The 18,922-nt window shown below is 40.5% G+C and overlaps 1 protein-coding gene across 1 annotated transcript; it reads right to left on the bottom strand.

Moving 5' to 3' along the window:
• Positions 1–238: 238 nt before the first annotated feature.
• SEC22C (SEC22 homolog C, vesicle trafficking protein) lies at positions 239–17,912 on the bottom strand. The gene is made up of 7 exons (XM_069859200.1): positions 17,866–17,912; positions 16,725–16,934; positions 13,547–13,710; positions 11,456–11,638; positions 5,622–5,740; positions 4,969–5,034; positions 239–3,301 (listed from the first exon to the last, which is right to left on the bottom strand). Exons 2-7 carry the CDS (start codon positions 16,904–16,906, stop codon positions 3,101–3,103), a joined length of 915 nt encoding a protein of 304 aa, XP_069715301.1. The 5' UTR covers positions 16,907–16,934; positions 17,866–17,912; the 3' UTR covers positions 239–3,100.
• Positions 17,913–18,922: the final 1,010 nt, after the last annotated feature.

Below are 18,922 nucleotides of genomic sequence, written 5' to 3'. Positions count from 1 at the left end.
GTCTCCACGCAGCCTGTAATAGTGCCTGGGATGGCCCTGACCCAGATGCAGGACTTTGTAGTTGGCTTTGTTGAACCTCATGAGGCTTGTACAGACCCATGTCTCAAGCTTGTCAAGGTCCCTCTGGACTCTGAACACGGTCACATGGGACACTAAAGATGCATACAAAAACAAAACAGCTAGCTTACCTTGTTTCTAATACATTCAGCTATTTCAAAACTATAAATGAAAACAACCATTACAAAAGAGCTGTTTATTAGGTATATGTACATATATACATAGACATGCAAAATTATTTTATACACATTTACACAGGTTTCATTATTAATACAGTGCAAAAATGTCTAAAAAGGTACCAGCCCACCTTCTACAAACTTACTAAGTCTTTGGGAGAAAGAAAAAAAAAACCCCAAACCAACAGAAAATGATCAGCTTCATGAAGTGACCAAGCACTGCAAATCTTTAAATTAATAAAGTTTATTCTTTGCCAATTTTCTTGTGCTGAGTTGCTGGGTGTGGAAAAGTTTCCAAAAGACTTATCTTGAAAACTGACAGAATTAAGGAGAAGCGATTCAAATCACATTAAACAGTTTAAAAGTTGAACAAAAAGGGTTGGATTCCTGTTTGGGGATTTGATTCAATGCAGGCGTAATCCCATGTTATGAGTCAGATTTCTTGTACTCAAACTGCAAGTCATCCTTTTTTATTAAATCTTAAAGCGCTGAGATCAATGTAAACTGTTCAGTCCTTCTCTGTTTCACCATAGGAATAAGTTTGACTGCAAAAATACCATACAAAGGAACCATTCTAAAGATGAACATTAAAAATTAAATTAAAATTAAATCAAACTATGTGTGCTCTGCCTCATCCCTGAATATCACTCCAAATCTACAAAGTGCACAGATACTAACACACATGTATTAATCCATGTGGATTCCTTAATATCATTTGCACATACTACAGGGGGGGAAAAAAAACAGAGGTTGCAAAGGGATTAAGACTAACAGCTTTGTACTTTTATTAGAAGAGATATGGTCACATCCTCCACAAAGCAACAAACAGCTTACATGAAGGCAGAACTGAAGCAATTGGTTTTGTTTGATTTAACGGAAACATTTTCAGAGAAAAGAAAATATTAACCCAAATTGGAATTTATTTTTTATCCACTCTAATTACATTAATTACACAAGCTATCTAAACAGCTTATTCTACCACTCTGATTGCAGAGCTGTTGCCAACATCACCTGGCACAGGGATGTATTTGTTTTATGATAAAGCAAACAGATGCTTGGGAAGCATCAGGAACATTACAAGCTTCTTTCAATCAGCACAAATCAAGGATAAGGAATAGAAAGCAGATAACAGTTCACTCGCCCCATGCCCCAGCTGCAAATGCTCTGCATGTCTTAAGCCATAGCAGGTGAGCTTTATTTAAGCCCATGGAGAGACAGTAAAGCTCTTCTGGACTCTCAAGCCTAATGAACCCTAAAAGGGCAAGAGCTGGAGTTGGTTCCTATCACCAAGTAAAACTAGGGGTGAACAGCATGGAAACTAAAAGCTTGCCAGTGCTAAACCCCGCCTCATCTGTGGGGTCAATCTGTTGTCTTAAAGACAATGGTTGAATTCTGGCTTCTTTTACCACTTAAATCTGGAAAAAAATGGGGTAATTACAGACAAAACCAATTTCAATCCACTCCCTTATAACAGAAGAGTATTCCCTTACATGCCATGCAGCTCAAACTGCCTTCTTAACTAGCTGGCTAAAATATTCCTCCATCACTCCTAGTATACTGCAGACTAAGGAAGACTACTCTGCATCGTGTTAATCTCTTTGCAACCACCAGAGGTAGAGACAATGTGAAAGGAAAATCTTTGGTGAGAAACGTTCGGTGGAATAAACGGGGCGACCAGAAACAGTTTCCCAAGACAAAAATCTAGGACCACACTTCCACGATAACACACCTACAGTTCTCTACATCTTCTCAGTTTGAGACTCTACAGCCCTTCATGGACAGCTGCATCAAAATGCTATGCATTTTTTCAAACAGACAGCCTAAATTATTCAGGTATGTTCTAAAATGCCCATAAGCACCTCAATACATTACACACAAGAACACCCAGTGCAGCAGCAGTTAAGGAGTTCAGCTCTATTCAAAAGTGCACGCTCATAAATTCATCTTAGTGTAAGAACTCAACACTATTAACTAAAGGCGTTTTAAATAATAAAGAGAACCTGCTCTTGCTTTCCATTACTGGAAATGGCTTTCTACTCACCAGCTATACATTGTTTTACAAAAGGTGAAGGAGTCAGTGGCCTGTCATAAGTAGGCTTGGAAGATTTATTATCCATACAGACCAAACAAACATGGAATTACCCTTATACTGAGAGTGACCTTAACCAAGGAAATAAAGGGCACTTGAGCTGAAAGATAACTTATATTCACTTGGTTTATTTGATGTTGCCCCAAGCATATTTGCTATTGACCAATAAGCATATACTTAATGACAATGCACTGTTTAGCCAGGAGATATTTATAGCCTTTATGGTTTTCAAGAGCGCCACAGCCTTTTCCTTTCATTCAAAATCTAGAAAAATTATCCCGCAGCTCACCCTAAAAATTTTTCCCATGGGTATTGAACTCATTTAATTCTGGCAAACAACTCCTTTACTTTACATTAACCAAGAATCTTAATGCTTTACAAATTCTGTAGACAAAACCATTGCTGATAACTTTACCTTCACTTTAGTACATAATTGGCAAGACACCGACCTACCAAACTGTTAAAAGCCAGAACAATAAATGGCAAAACGCTGTCTACATGGTATTAGTCAAGGAGTAAAAGCCTGTTTATGGTCAGGAGAACTCCCATATGCTGATGACACCTGACAAGATCTACCATGCACAATTACCACATGCCATGTTAAATACCTCACTGTGTATTTGACACAATTGCTGCATCCTACTTTATTTTGAGTTGCTCTGAAATATCCTCCTTGCAATAACCATTGTCACAAATCTTTTAAAACACTCCAAGCTATTTTTGGCCAGTTTAATACAAAAGAAGTTGTAAAAATAGAGTAGTAAACCCAAAGTCTTTTTCATACTCCACAGTCAGGCTGTTTCTCCACCAGTTGCCTTGTCAGTATCTGATAAGAAGAAAGAGATGCCACTCCTATGTGAAAGGCTATTTGCCAGGGGTTCCGTAATCCGTACAAATAAACGTTGCATAAACAAACAGAGAAAAAGAGTACAAATGTCTTCACCTTCCTTGCTGAGCTGTAGAAGAGGTACAAGTAACACTACAAAAGGACCAGAGAGACAGTGTTAGCATTAAACAAGAGACCTAACTGGGAACTGCAGGCACATCCATGCCACTTGGATGCACCTGCCATTGCAGTGATCGCTAAGAAGCTCAAAAGCTTCCCTTCTGCTCCTCCAAGTGGTGGCCTCAACCCAGGGCCTAACTGGCATGCATGGATATCAAAAGCAATCTGTCAACACAACTCGTGTCCCTTCTGCCTGCCTCAGCATGGGCTAAAAGGAGTGGAAAAATTGAAAGCACCTATAATTTTTGCAAGACAATGGCTCAGAAGCAGGAAACAGCAAACCCAAATCTCCTTCTGCCATATTAGTTCTTGAGATAAATAAAGGACTTCATTCTCTAGACCTGACTTGGCAGAAAGGCCATTATTTCTGTTAACAGGTTTAGCTGTGGGTTTGGGCTCTTTTTAAATTCAAGAACAGGTGGAACCCATTTAACAGGCTGTTTACTAAGAGCAACAGCCCTTACAGGAGAAAACTGAAAACTTCAAGTGCTGGCAGCAGAGTTACACTTTTAACTCAGGCAGTAACAGATCAAGCTTTCTCACTTAAGGTCACAGTTTCCAACTGTGCTGATGACACAAGGAGAGATCATCACATAGAAGCACTTCACATTTGAGCTCTATTTAAGCACAAGCATTTTGTGAAGATGACTGCTCTTCTTTATTTAGCTTTCCTGGCTTCAGGTACTGACTAGAAAAAAGCAGGACAGAACCTTTCTTTGTGAAGAAAGACTTGCATCAAGTATTTAGATCCAAATTAATATCTCAATCTTAAAGCTCTGCTGTGAGCAGAGGTCTGAGAAGGCTGAAAGGCACTAAATCATATCTCCTATCATTCAATAAACAGCCTCTCTGCAAGTTTTAAATACCATAGATTAATAGAAGTCCTCAGAGAGTGGTTCCCAAACTGCTACCAAATGCAATAATACTGAGCACTGAATAAGCTTGTAGGCATTGTGTTATTCCTTCCGTCAGCCAGAGACCAAACTGAAGCAGCTTCCTGCTATGACAGGCTAAAAACTGAAGCTTTGGAGAACAGCATATTGTCCTCAAGTTAAAGGTTGTGGACCACTGGTTTAGGCATTTAAGGAACCTTTCCAGAATAAGCCATTAAGAGCACATATTTTTCTCATTCAAAATCTTCTGCTTAAGGAGGTCAGAGGAAATAATAATTATGTAAAAGAAAATTCTAAGGAAGTCAGAACCCACATTCATCTCAAGAATTAAAAGTAATTTTTAATGTAAATTAGAATATGTTCAATACTGTTGCTATCCTATATCTGCTTAGTCTTTCAAGGTGATTATGCTACAAAACCCCTTCACTACGTCTGCCACTGTCAGAAAGACACCATATTTATCCCATTGGGAAACAAACCACCCTTGGGGTAGCAATTACTGATCTCGCTCAACCCCATTTGGCATGTCAAAACAGGAAAGCACTGGAAAAAGCTTGCAACTGCAATTCGCCAGGGGTCAAATTGTGCCTTTACTTGTATTTGTGCCACTTCAATGGAATACTTCAGTGGAATCACCTACGCAGGATACCATAAACCAAACTGTTCCTCTGCTTATATAACAATTTTTTTTTTCTTGTGTATTATAACAAAAAGAATCAGAAAGCATTTCATTTACAGTTGACATACCTGAAAAACACAGGCTAGAAAAGGTATAAAAAAAGCTATCACATTTCCAATTCCTTCATGGTCCTCCTGTTTGGATTAAAAAAAAAAAAAGAGACAAACAACTATATCAGCTACAGTTTTTAAGCAAGTACTGCTTGATATTTTAAAACACTATTTCAGCAAGCACCTCTCATCCCAGTTTATGCTGATTGACTGCAACAGTGTCAAACAGCAAGATCAGTATCACTGAGCAAGATACCAAGAACTGAGGCTTATGTGACAACTGCTAAATAAAACTGTGCCACCATAAAATCAGGACACACTTTCCTCCCTTTCACATTTATTTAAAAAAAAAGAAAATCACACAAAAGCATCTAGAACAGAAGATAAGAATGGCAAAAAAATCTATCCAGCCTGGCAAGACTGAAATATTTCTCCAAATTTTAAATCTCCCTAAAAAAGAATAAAATGCTGCTTGTTGTGATGTACAACAAAACACAAGGTCTGGCAGGTGAGCAATTGTACACTCCCAGAGCAAACAAAGTACTTCTTGTGGAAAGATGTATGCTCTACTAAGAAGTAGAACAGACACCCTTAACCAGGTTATCCAAATAATATAATATAATACAATACCCCTTTGACTCATTTATAGGTTTCAATACAACCAGGGTTACCTGAAATGAATACTCTGCTAGGTGAACTCCTCGAATGAGATTCAGGGCTCCACACATGATGTTCAGAACAAGTGACAGAATCCCCAGAGGAGTCACACGCTGCATTCTGTAAGTAGGGACTTATAAAAAAAAGAGGGAGAGACAGTGGTGAAAGTTAGCATTATTCCTTTGACTCTTAAAACTACTCAAATCAGCTAATAAGGGTTTCAATCATTTTCAAACCCCTTCCTGCTTGCTCCCGAGAAGCCAAATTGTCAATAAAAACACCTTTTATTGTTGCATTACATTGTTCAGTTCCTCAGACAGGAGGAAATCAGAAAGAGATCTGGAGCACTTTTTTTAAACAGATTAAGTGACAGAACCTGTCCTTCAGGTATTTTGGATTAACGTCATCTTTTATGGCGCACACAACTTTTTCATCTGTTTGTCTGAGTAGATCAGAATACTTAACACATTTCACAGGTCAGCAGGAAAGCAGAGGTTTTAAACACTCAAAGGTCTGGGAAAGAGCTTAAATTTCTGGCACCCATAAAAGCAAGACAGAGATTCATCCCTTCCTCAACTGGTAATTAAGTATTTCTTCCCATGGACAGTCTGAGCATTCAATCTGCCACACAGCAATTTAGTTTCACCTGCACAGTGTCCATATAGCATTTGGTGCCTTAACCAAGCAGTTGCCAGGACACAACTGTATCCTTTGGCGTTTATCCTAGACCTTTGATGCTCTGCTGCTAGAAGAGTTTTTGTAGGGGTTGTCAAGATGATACTGTCCAGTCTCCAGGGAGAAACGGCTGCCACAGAAACGCTGCTCTTACTTCTGAACCTCTCAGACTGAAAAAACATGGTCAGGAATTAAACCTGATGCTGTAGTTCTTGGCCTTTGAACAACATTTTGCAGTGCATTGCAATGCCCTATTTCCCAATCTGCCCACATTTCACAGGTAGTGAATTACCTGTCTCTTCTTTCTCACCTCCTCCACTACCACTGTTTTCTTTAACACCTACACACCTAAACACGATTTCTTCCAGGTGCTCTAACTGATAGTTACCTAATCAAGGTCAAAGCAATTATTATTAACCTGTATTTAACTTTGGAATCTGTCAGCATTAATTCAGGCTTTTGGTTCATAGAATCACAGAACGGCACAGGTTGAAAGGGACCTTAAAGATCATCCAGTATCAACACTCCCTGCCATGGTCAGGGATACTTCCCACTAGATCGAGTTGCTCAAAGCCCCATCCAACCTGGCCTTCAGCACCTCCAGGGATGGGGCAACCACAACTTCTCTGGGCAACACATGCCAGCACGTCACCACCCTCACAGGAAAACATTTCTTCCTAATATCTCAGCTAAATCTCTCCTCTTTCAGCTTAAACCCATTCCCCCTCATCCTATCCCTGACTCCCTGATAAAGAGCCCCTCCCCAGCTTCCCTGCAGCCCCTTTAAGCACTGGAAGGCTGCTGTAAGGTCCCCCTGGAGCCTTCTCTTCTCTAGGCTGAACAACCCCAACTCTCTCAGCCTGCCCTCCTATGGGAGGTCCTCCAGCCCTCAGATCATCTGCATGGCCTCCTCTGGACTCACTGTAACAGATCCGTGTCTTTCCTGTGCTGAGGGCTCCAGAACTGAACACAGGACTCCAGGTGAGGTCCCCAGAAGCTCACCAACTTTCTCCCCTAGCTATACCAGCTACCTCCACACTAGACACCACACCTAGACCCACTTGCATTTCTTGCCATACCCTCCCTGCCCTAGTATCACCACAAGTAGAATGTTGTCAGCGTAACAAGAAGGGCAATTTGCATCTCAGATAACAAATCCACATCTTCTCTTGTACCATCACACATTAGATACAGGAGAAAAGGAATGAGCCCTCAAGAATTCTCCCCAGCTCTTGGGATCCTCTGTCTCCTGTCTAGATACAGCCAGCTCCCAGTGACTGCAGATAAACTAAATAACACAGCAGAGATTTCCAACTTCTTCTGTTATGAAGCATGATAACAGCTTCAATATTGCAGTGCTGCACGGTGTAAGATAGGAAAACACTTTTGTCTTTTCTTTCAAGAGAGGCTTTGAGAGATAGATGTAGAAGCGTTTGGTGCCAAATTATACAGAAATATAAAGTAGCTTTTATAAGTGTCTACATAATTAATTTGTCTGGCATGCACTCATACCTCCATAATTCCATCTCCAAAGCAGTTACAAAAGTAACTCTATTAATTCCATTTGATATATGTCACATTATGTAGCATTACTGTATATTACTGTCATACACACGTTCATGGAAATAAATGGTGCAAGTAACCTCATCACTCAAAGACAATTTTGCTTTTTTGCTATGCAGTGAAAGTCAAGGTCCAAACAGCACACTGAACAGAAGCTGTAACAACATGTTTGCTCATTCTGAGTATTCTGTTTCCTATTATTTTTGATAAATTAAATGGCCTCAAATGGCACCAGGGGAGGTGTAGATTTTATATCAGGAAGAATTTCTTTACCGAAAGAGTGGTGAAGCACTTGCATATGCTGCCCAGGGCAGTGGTGGAGTCACCATCTCTGGAAGTCTTCAAAAAATGTGTAAGATGTGGCACTTCTGGACATGCTTTAGTAGGCACAGTGATGTCGTGTTGATGGTTGAATTTGATGATCTTGGAAGTCTTTTCCAATCTTAAAGATTCTACCAAATAATGTTGCAGCTATATATCTCTCTCCCAGACATTTCCTAATAAACACTACTGTTCCTTCTCCCTCTGTTTCCAAGGTTTACTTCAGAGGCACACATTGTCTCTCGAAGAAAAAATATTAAACACAAGTTTAATTCATTGCACAGGGTCTTGCAAACCATACATGTCAAGAGTCAGAGAATCACAGAATCATTAAGGTTGGAAAAGACCTCCAAGATCACTGAGTCCAACCAACAGCCCAACAACACCATGCCTACTAAGCCATGTCCCAAAGTGCCACATCTACATGCTTTTTTAACACCTTCAGGGAAAGAGACTCCACAATTTCTGTGGGCAGCCTGTGCCAGTGCTTCATCACTCTTTCAGTAAAGGAATTTTTCCTAATATCCAGTCTAAACCTCCCCTGGCACAACTTGAGGTCATCTCCTCTCATCCTATCACTTGTTACTTGGGAGAAGAGACGAACACCCACCTCACTACAACCTCTTTTCAGGCAGTTGTAGGGAGCAATAAGGTCTCCCCTCAGCCTCCTCTTCTCCAGACTAAGCAATCCCAGTTCCTCATAACACTTGTGCTCCAGACCCTTCACCAGCTAGAAGCTGTCCACTTCAGAGTACAAGAACCACACAGATGATGTTCTGGGGACTGTGGATTATCTAGCACACAGGAAAAATGCATCTGCAGGTCTCAACACGTACAGAACAATTCTGTGAAAACACTCTCACACAATGAAGAAATCGAAACTTCTGCCTATAAAAGATTTTCTAAGCAGAAGCCTCTGGCTGTTTAACCAAAGATTGACATGAATGCCTGTACCATGCCCCGTTCTGTCTCTTCACAGCATAGCACAACATAGGATTGACAATGAGTCAGATACTCAAAGCTTCGGACAAAGACAGCACCAGGAGTGAAAAATGAAATCAGGCTCAAACATTTTAAAATAAAATACAAGCACACAAAGGACAGAGATGTGAGACATCTTCAAAAAGCACCCTAAAAAGGACTGTGAAGGACTCCTTGTGTGCCTAAAATGACTAAGAAAGCCCATCAAGGGGCGCACAATGCTGCATTATTTAACAGCATGCTTACTAGACCAATAGCACACATTGTTCTTCTACTTCTGAATTGGTTCTGATGTGAAAACTCCCCCTCTTTGCAGAAAGCTCCCTATACTTCATATGTCTTCTGTATATGTACCCCAGAGTTTTAGCAGTTGTGCCTATATCAAGACACAAGGTGAGGCATTTGCAACAACAGCTGAGGTGTGCAGATATTGATCAAAAACAATGCTAGTGTCTTTCTAGCCAGGATTCAATAGGTTTAGTTAACAAAGGAAGGAACAAACAAGAGAAAGAATGAAAAAAACTAGAGAAAAGAAAAAATAAGAAAAAGATGGGAAACAGCTATAACCAGGTAAGTAGATTGATGCTTTGATCAATCCACTGATTGATCTATCTCCACTACAGAACACAGACAATTGAATTCCACTCTCCTGCAATCATAACACTTGAAGCTATGCTCAAGAAGTCTCCTGTATAGCAGAGCCAAAATATAAATAACATTAATATGGGAACAAACACTATCCACACAGCTAAACTTAGAGCAGCAAAGTGGGACTCAGCTGGTAGGTAACAACAAGAAGAGAGACATAAGCCAGGAAAGCTGACTCCAGCTGAAGAAAACAGATGATCATAAACATGATCCTTAAAATAAAGGCAGAACAATCTGTAAGACTATTTGGGTTAGCCCAGAGAGAACAGCCAGAAATACAAAGCCAGATGGAAAATAACAGAAAGCAATTAAGAATATGGGCGAACTGAAAATGTACTTCTGCTCTGTGGATACAGACTAGCTCACAAACGTTTACTGGCACTGGAACTGTTCACACTAGTGAAAGAATTTCTAAGCCCTGTCACACCATGAAAATATTTAACCTTCAGGCACAGTTCTGAAGAGCACTCATACATGTGACTGGCAAATAAAACGTTCTCAATTCTATTTTTTCTTCCTCCTGGCCACTGCCCCTCTATATTTTAAGTTAAAATACCTATGTCAAATTAGATTCCAGCTCATCCATCAGCAACAATGTTGCTGAGCGAATGAAACTTAACTTTTTTAGTATTTCATAAGCTGAGAACAAAAAAAAAACCCCAAAAAACAGGAAATACAAACTCATGACACTCCAGCTGCATTTAAAACACCATGCTAATAGGATTAAAAGTATTTCATTTCATAGAGGAAGCAGGCAGGACTTTGATTATGCAAGTACTAAGTAGAACTTAGTACTTCTAAAAGCAGGTAAAACATTCATTACAAAAAGGTCCCTTATCAAGCATCTTATGTGCTGTTTACACAGATATAAATATATTTTTCCAGAATTTTAGCCAAATTAACTCAATTTTTAATAAGGTAAAAGGAGAAAGCAAAGAAGAGAGAACAACCCAAATTTGGGAATAAGAGTTTTATCCTCAGCTCATATTCTTCCCACCTTATCTTTCCTCGAGGCCAAATCAACTCATTCAGGTGGTAATCACCTGTCTTCTATCAGAGTTTGCAACAACCAGTGAACTAGAGGATCTTCATTTGTCATAGAAAATTTAACAAACTACTTTAAAAGTAGGTAAATTTAACATGGAAAATGCCAAGTCCAGTTACAACCAATTGTCCATATAGAGAAGATAGAATCATAGAATCACCAGGTTGGATGAGACCCACCGGATCATCGAGTCCAACCATTCCCATCAATCACTAAATCATGCCTCTCAGCATCTTGTCCACCCATGCCTTAAACACCTCCAGGGAAGGTGACTCAACCACCTCCCTGGGCAGCCTGTTCCAGTTCCCAATGGCCCTTTCTGTGAAAAATTTTTTTCCTAATGTTCAGCCTAAACCTCCCCTGGTGGAGCTTGAGGCCATTCCTCTGGAACAAAAGACACCACCATGAGTCCTTACAGGCTTTGATGCAGCCCTGCTATAATCTAAAGATCGTATGTTGTTTACTCTGATAGAAAGGCAGTCTTTTTTTTTAGGTTTCATGCACACTATATACACTAGTCAGTACAAAATGAACCACTGCTGTAACATGTTTTTCTGTCATTTGCAAAGTCAGATTCAGGAAGTTGACTGTCACCTGTGTGTAGTAGTAACTTACCAACCTCACCATGAACACCCACGTGCCCACCATTAGTCATCCCATTCATTAGCTCCGTATCCTCCAGCTTCAGCTGAATCGGGGGCCAGAACTTCAGCTCCTCCTCAATCTTCTCCCAGTTGGCCTTCATTCGAGAGCCACTTGCACAGTTAAAATGGCATTTCACTTTCTGGATAATGTTATCTGAAACAATATAAAAATATGCTTCAATTAGCTCTGCAAAGTTCAAGTGTTTTAGGTAATTATTAATCTTGGCATCCTTTTTTTGATTGTTTCCCATTTCTTTCTTAATTTCTTTTCTTATTAGTTTCAGGTATCAAATTCCAATGCTGGTTAGGGAACCAAAATATATTGATATTTTATATCAAATCCTCTCCCTTCTAGGAACCTTTAAGAAAAGGTTCTTCACCCAGAGGGTGGTGGAGCATGGAACAGCTCCCCAGGGAAGCAGTTGTGGCACCAAGCCTGACAACATTCAAGAGGCATTTGGACAATGCTTTCAGACACGTGGTGTGAACGTTGGGGTTGTCCTGTGCAAGGATTGGAGCTGGACTCTATGATCCTTGTGGGTCCCTTACAACTCAGCACGTTCCATGATTCCAAATACTTTAAATCTCAACATCCTGCCTGCCAGTGACTGAAACAAGCTTTCCTATTCCAGGGTGGAGGTATCACATATTGTAAACTACCCAAGAGATACCAAGGGAAGCAATTCCTCATCATGTTTTAACAATATCCAGGGCTAGATTTTTCCAGGACAGAGAGAAATTAATTCAACCTATATTTCAGTCATACAATCACAAAATTCACACCATGTTTCTGAGGGCTTTGTCCAAACACTTCTTGAATATTGGTGGCATGATTGCTTCCCTGGGGAGCCTATTCCAGTGCTCCACCACCTTCTGAGTGAAGAAGATCTGACTGGCAGAGGGAATTCCACACTGATTCCACCAACATTCAAGCCACAGACCTATGCACAGATCACCTTGCTTCATCTCTCACACTTTAAATTTAATACCATTTGCACACAAATCCCTTTCCACAAACGTGGCTGCTGGTTTGACAGGAGTTGCACTGAGACTAAGAAGACAAATTGTCTGAGCACAATCCTGTATTTTACCTTAAGTCAGCCTGCTATAATTACCTGTAACTACCAGGCAAAAGGCTAAGACCTTATGCATCAAGTGCATCTTAGATCCAAACACAGGAAAGGAAAAAAAACAAACCAAAACAAAAGAACACAGAGCAACATTAGGTAGACTCCGTAACAAAATGCAGTATAATTATAAAAATGAAAACAAAAATTGCACTCTTTTTCTTTAAAAAGAGCCTTATGCAATTTAGAGGGCTCACATACTCCCAAATTCATACTGAAGTCAAAAAGTCAAAAAGGAAAGTAACTTGGATCTCAGCAGAAAATAACATCATACCTGAAATATGCCCTGCAGAGAATCCAACCAAAATACAAGATAGCTGTATAATATGCTTTCCTTGTGGAGATCTCTTTCTTAAGCATGAGCTTAACACTATTACCAAAATCTGGACAGAAGTGTGCAAACCCTTTTAACATCTTATTCTCTTCAAAAGAGTTTCTCACTGCAAAGGAATTGTGTTTTTCAAAGCTGTGAGGTTCAGCAGAGTACTTGCTATTTATCAAGAAAATAATTTTTATCAGGTTCAAAAAGACACAGTAGGCATGATTATGAAGTATTATATGAATCTAAGTCATGCCAGAGGTAAAGCTGCCCAAAATAATCTATTCTGTCTCCCTTTTTTCCTGTATCTATATCTCTACTTGTCAGATTTTCTTTAATTACATTACAAGGTGTTTCGGATGTGGATTTCTTTTTCTTCTGTGCTTGTTGATTAATCACCACAGCATTCTGTTCATCTATTACAAGGGCTTTCAGGAACTGCAAAACCGATAATCTAAAAGTTTAATGCAATTACAAGATCTCCCCCTCCTCCCACACACGCACACAAAGGCGCAATCACACACTTTTATGATCAGGCTTTGGCCAGGAGACATTATTTAACATCATAAACATAGCAGACAAAGAATTCTTTCTATAAGAGAACAAAGCTACAAACCAAATTCAAGAAAAGCATACGGTCTGGAAGCTAAACCGATGCTTGTTGTATCGTAGGAAGCAGTGAATTCCCACTGAAGCTCTTCCAGGAAGCAAAATGCCATGATGGTTGAGTAATTGCTGGAACAGATTGCCATGCAGGCAATATCGCCAGAAGAAAGGAAACTGAAATAGGAAAAACAAATGTAACATCAACACAACAAGGCAGAAGGGTCACCCTGAACGTGAGGAGTAAACTGTGCTTTCTGTCAAAACAAAACGTACAGACTGCACAGAAAGAGCAGACGTCAGAAATTATATTGTTCACGCTGCTGTAATAGTCCTGCAGCCCCTGTAGATCTAACAATCATCCTTAACTCATTCAGCATGTCTTAGTGTACTAAAGATCACAACACAGAATTTAAGTTGCTGCATCAGTAAAAATTGAGGACATTAGTTTCCTAGGCTGGCTTTAAATCGCGTTAATAAGAAAAGAGCTGGCCAGAAAACATCACAGGCAACAAGATTCTGAAAGAAAATGCAGCGATTTTCCACAAAAAAGCGTAAAACTGAGCAAGCTCGTTCACAGGAAACAAGCATTCCTTGCTCCCCTTGAACGCGACAACTTCATATTAACAGCAAGAGATATTTTTTAAATTGCACAAACCAAGATATTCCAAAAACTGTTACCTGCTAAGTCATCTGTAACAAATAAAAATGAGTTTGTTTCAGAAACAGCACAATAAAAACTCTCCTCCAAAAGGGGTCCCTCTAACACTGAAGGCGTATTTATGCAGAACCTTCCACTCAGAGATGGCCTAAAAACCTTCAAGGAAACTTAACAGGGGATTGAGCTGACCAAAATGTAGGCATGTACTTAAGAATGAAATAAATCACTCTTGTCTCGGCTTCTCTAAATAAGATGGGAGTAAGGGCACCTAGCTCAGATGTCAGCACTCATCACGTAAAAGCTAAACTTCCACAATCCACAACATAATTAAGGATCTGTAATTATTTCTGAAAGAAAAGCGAGGAAGTCCTCCCTTTGGGATTAATATGGTTAGCTATATTTCAGTATACAACCAAATTTCTGAACGTGAACAATTACTCTCTGCATTTTCTCTCTTTTCTATTATTATTTAGATACCTCATCCGTCACATACAAAAATACTTGTCGTTCCTATTTTATTCCATTTTAATTTATTCATTGTACTCTGTACTTGGGATTTATGGTTTTGACTGGCGCCGTCACAGCCTAGTTACACTTGGTACGTTCCCTAAATTCTTTCTGTCCCCAGCTCACAGCTGAGGATCAACACCATGCCTCTGTAAAACCCTCTTTTCCCAGTTGTCAATAATTTATAGCCTTTTTGCCACGTATCTGTTTGCACTCGCCTCATTGCAGCACCAGATGCACGGCTACTTCTGTAGAGACTAGAGAAGATTAAAAGCAGTGGAATATGTCAGCACTAAAGGGCAGGAGTTCGCTTTGAGGGAAAAGGAATTCAAATGCTAATCTCTGCTTTTCCAGTTGATTCGGTGTAAGTCCACGTATCTTCTTTCTCCAATCACAACCCCAGTACAGCATATTTAGTTTCAGCTCAGGGTCACTTTGAGCTTTCTTACATTTGCTAACCAGAAATGCAACCACAACCTAAAACTCATTTTTAGAACTAAACTAAAATCTATAGCAAATTAAAATTGTCATCTCTGAATTAAATTTTAATTTCTTAAAATAAAGATTATGAGATACTTCTCCAATAAATAAAAGCAAAGAATTATAGTTTCTCCATGTAGCTGTTGGCACGCTTCAGGCCGCCCACCCTCGAGATGCACCCACCAGCCAGAGCTTCTAGAGACTGGAACTCTGCTGGTAACAGACAGCTGGAGTGGTTCAGCCTGAAGAGAAGGCTCCAGGGAGACCTTATACAGCCTTCCAGTACCTAAAAGGGGCCTACAAAAACGCTGGGGAGAGAATTTTTAGAAGGGCATGTAGTGGTAGGATGAGAGGGAATGGCTTTAAATTGGAAGGGGGAAGGTTTAGATTAGACACTAGGAAGAAATTCTTCACAGTGAGGGTGGTGAGGCACTGGCACAGGTTGCCCAGGGAAGCTATGACTGTCCTACCTGGAATTGTTAAAGGCCAGGTTGGATGGGGCCTTGAGCAGCCTGGTCTAGTGGGAGGCGTCTCTGCCCACGGCAGAGGGGTTGGAACTGGATGATCTTTAAGGTCCCTTCCAAACCAAACCATTCTATGATTCAGTGAACTGGCTGGGCAGTACATAGGAAGCAAATCCGCACAAGCCGGAATCAGAACTGGGGGAGGGGGGGATGGGGGCAGGGAGGCTTGAGAGGAGTAATCAGTAATATCTGGCAGTTGCTGAAGAAAAGGGCTTGAGTTTCAGACTAAACTAAGTGATTCCCAGGTGCCAGGATACTGTCTTATAAGGTATTTGCAGTCCAAGATACTCCAGTTGCTAATAGTAACATGTACTGCCCACCAAGCAGAAAGCATTTGCTCCATAAAGAAAAGTAAAATAAGCAATTCCTTAGGATTTTTCCTAAACTGAGGAGGAGCCGTGTGGCCATGGTGCTGAAAAATAAGGTTTCAAAATGCTACTTGGAGGTTATGATCTAGAACCGCATGGCAGGATTCTGGATTGGAATTATGCCCAATAGAATATACTTAATCATAGAATAGTTGATTGGAAGGAACCTTAAAGCCCATCCAGTCCCAACCCCCATGTCACGGACAGGGACACCTTCCACTGAATCAGGTTTCTCATAGCCTCATCCAATCTAGCCTAGAACACCTCCAGGGATGGGGTATCCACCATTTCTCTGGGCAAACTGTGCCAGTGCCTCATCATCCTCACAGGAAAAAAATTCTTCCTAATATCTCATCTAAATCTCCCCCCTTTCAGCTTTAAACTCTTATGCCTCATCCTGTCCCTGCACTCCCTGATAAAAACCACTTCCACAGCTTTCCCAGAGGCCTCCTTTAAGTACTGGAAAGCAGCTATAAGGTCTCCCTGGATCTTTCTCTTCTCTAGGCTGAAGAAGCTCAACTCTCTCAGCCCATCTCGTGTGGGCAGTGCTCCAATCCTCTGATCATCTTTGTGGCCTTAAAGTTGAACTAATCCACAGGACAACCATTTCAAAAATTAAAGTCAAACAAACAAACAAAAGCAGGGACTTACTGTATGCTAAGGTCACGTCCTTTTGCTGTGCCTCGACTTGGATACTGTGCCAGAATTGCAGATAATGCCTTTAATCTCTTTCTGCATTCCAGAAAATCTTGGCTGAAATGAAAATCTGTGGAGGCTGAGAGGGGAAGTCCATCCCTCACCCGCACCACACAGGCAAAGAAGATCATGGACATTCTCCACTGGAGTACTCATGAGGACAACCTGAAAATGCAATTTTCAATTAGGTGAATAGCGTGTTAATGGATGTGATATTAGTTACGGTCCAATACGCTAGCCAGAACTATGTCAAGGTAAGAATTTATTCACCTCCACTACCTAACAGCGCCTCTTGTGACACTACTGCTGTTGAAAATCAATCATACTGTTCTAAGAGGTCACAACCGTGTCCTTAGACAAAAAGGTAAGGCAGGGGACTTGACAGGGGAATTATCTACCTGAAAAATATCACTATTTTCCCTGCTTCTGCTTTACTTCAAGCATCAGAAATGCTAGGTAGAATTCTTAAAGCTATTTATGGAAACTGGAAAACTCCCACTGACATGCTCCATCTTCACTAGTGTGGCAAATAGCTGCATCAGCATTGTAGTTGTCCGATTTCCTACTATAATGCAAAACTAAAAACGAATTTCAGGCCAGAGCCTGTCAGGCCCTTTTTGCAGTATCAGCTAGGACTCAATATAGAATATACGTTGCTTTCTTGACTTTTTATTCTTTAAATTATGATCTCTCCTTATAGCAGCCTTATAAAGGGGCTACAGGAAAGCTGAGGAGGGGCTCTTTATCAGGGAGTGTGGGGACAGGATGAGGGGGAATGATTTTAAGCTGAAAGATGGGAGATTAAGATGAGATTTTAGGAAGAAAGGTTTTCCTGGGAGGATGGTGAGGCACTGGCACAGGATGCCCAGAGGAGTCATGGAAGCCTCATCCCTGGCTGTGTTCAAGGCCAGGCTGGATGAGGCTTTGAGCAGCCTGATCTGGAGGAAGGCGTCCCTGCCCATGGCAGGGGGGGTTGGGACTGGATGGGCATTAAGGTCCCTTCCAACCCAAACCATTCTGTGATTCTATGATAAGGCATTATTGGGATTTACCTGGTAGGTTCAGAACACAGAAGAGATCTGTCCTTCAGACATACCATGAGCATTGAGCGCAAGATGTTAGAAGACGAATGCAGCACCTCACAATCTCTGAAAGATAACCACAACAAACATTTTAGAAAACAAACTAATGATTACAAGGAGCAGCTGAGAGAGCTGTGGTTGTTTAGCCTTGAGAAGAGGAGGCTGAGGGGAGACCTTACTGCTCCCTACAACTACCTGAAAGGTAGTGACAAGGGACAGATGACAGGATGAGAGGGAATGGCCTCAAGCTCCACCAGGGGAGGTTCAGGCTTGACATCAAAAAAAAATTTTTCATGGAAAGGGTCATTGGGCACTGGAACAGGCTGCCCAGGGAGGTGGTTGAGTCACCTTCCCTGGAGGTGTTTAAAAGATGGGTGGATGAGGTGCTGAGGGGCATGGTTTAGTGATTGATAGGAATGGTTGGACTCGATGATCCAGTGGGTCTTTTCCAACCTAATGATTCTTTAATGATTGGTACGTATATATACATTTACGATGTAAAATGTCCTGTGAAGTGGGTAAACAGAACCTAGAAAATATTTTGCCTAAAAAAATCGAAACAGCTTACGTTTTTTTTATCCAATGTTTCAATTCCTGGCTGCATTGAAAGACACTACAAAATGATACATTAAATATTTCTAATACCCCAATCACTGATTTTACGCTAATTTAAGGAGAACTTAACTTTAGGTAAAGTTATCCTATCTTTCTGTGACAGAGTTGCTCTAAACTGGCAGACTTTTAAGTGATTATCATAAACAAGGGGAAAAAAGGCAAAAAAAAAAAAGACTAAAAGCATTTACTCTGCTTCAGGCAAACCGCAGAAATCACATTGTGAACTTAAACTTCTGATAGAAAGAATGACAGCTTTGAACAGCCTTGTATCAAACAATTCATTACAGTGCTCAAAGCTGCTTTGAAACGCAGGTCTTTTCAAGAGTTTTTCTTGTCTCAGAAGGTAAGAGAGCAAAGCCTCTTCTAGTTTAGCATTCACAAACTCTCTTGCCTGCAGAGCTGCTCTGATGTCTAAGAAGAGTTGAGTTCTTACCATGAACAGCACTAAGAGTTCTG

This window comes from Phaenicophaeus curvirostris, chromosome 6 (assembly GCF_032191515.1).
Source record: "Phaenicophaeus curvirostris isolate KB17595 chromosome 6, BPBGC_Pcur_1.0, whole genome shotgun sequence".
Classification (NCBI taxonomy): domain Eukaryota; kingdom Metazoa; phylum Chordata; class Aves; order Cuculiformes; family Cuculidae; genus Phaenicophaeus; species Phaenicophaeus curvirostris.
Note: the sequence above shows the minus strand (reverse complement) of the source record. Positions and strands in the feature narration are given on the sequence as shown.

Excerpts from the sequence above, each read along its gene's own strand:
- SEC22C (XM_069859200.1), bottom strand. The coding sequence starts at position 16,906 with ATGTCCATGATCTTCTTTGCCTGTGTGGTGCGGGTGAGGGATGGACTT. Across the intron at positions 13,711-16,724 it reads GGACGTGACCTTAGCATACA|TTTCCTTTCTTCTGGCGATA; the intron begins GTAAGTCCCTGC and ends TTCCTATTTCAG. Across the intron at positions 5,035-5,621 it reads TAGCAGAGTATTCATTTCAG|GAGGACCATGAAGGAATTGG; the intron begins GTAACCCTGGTT and ends TAATCCAAACAG.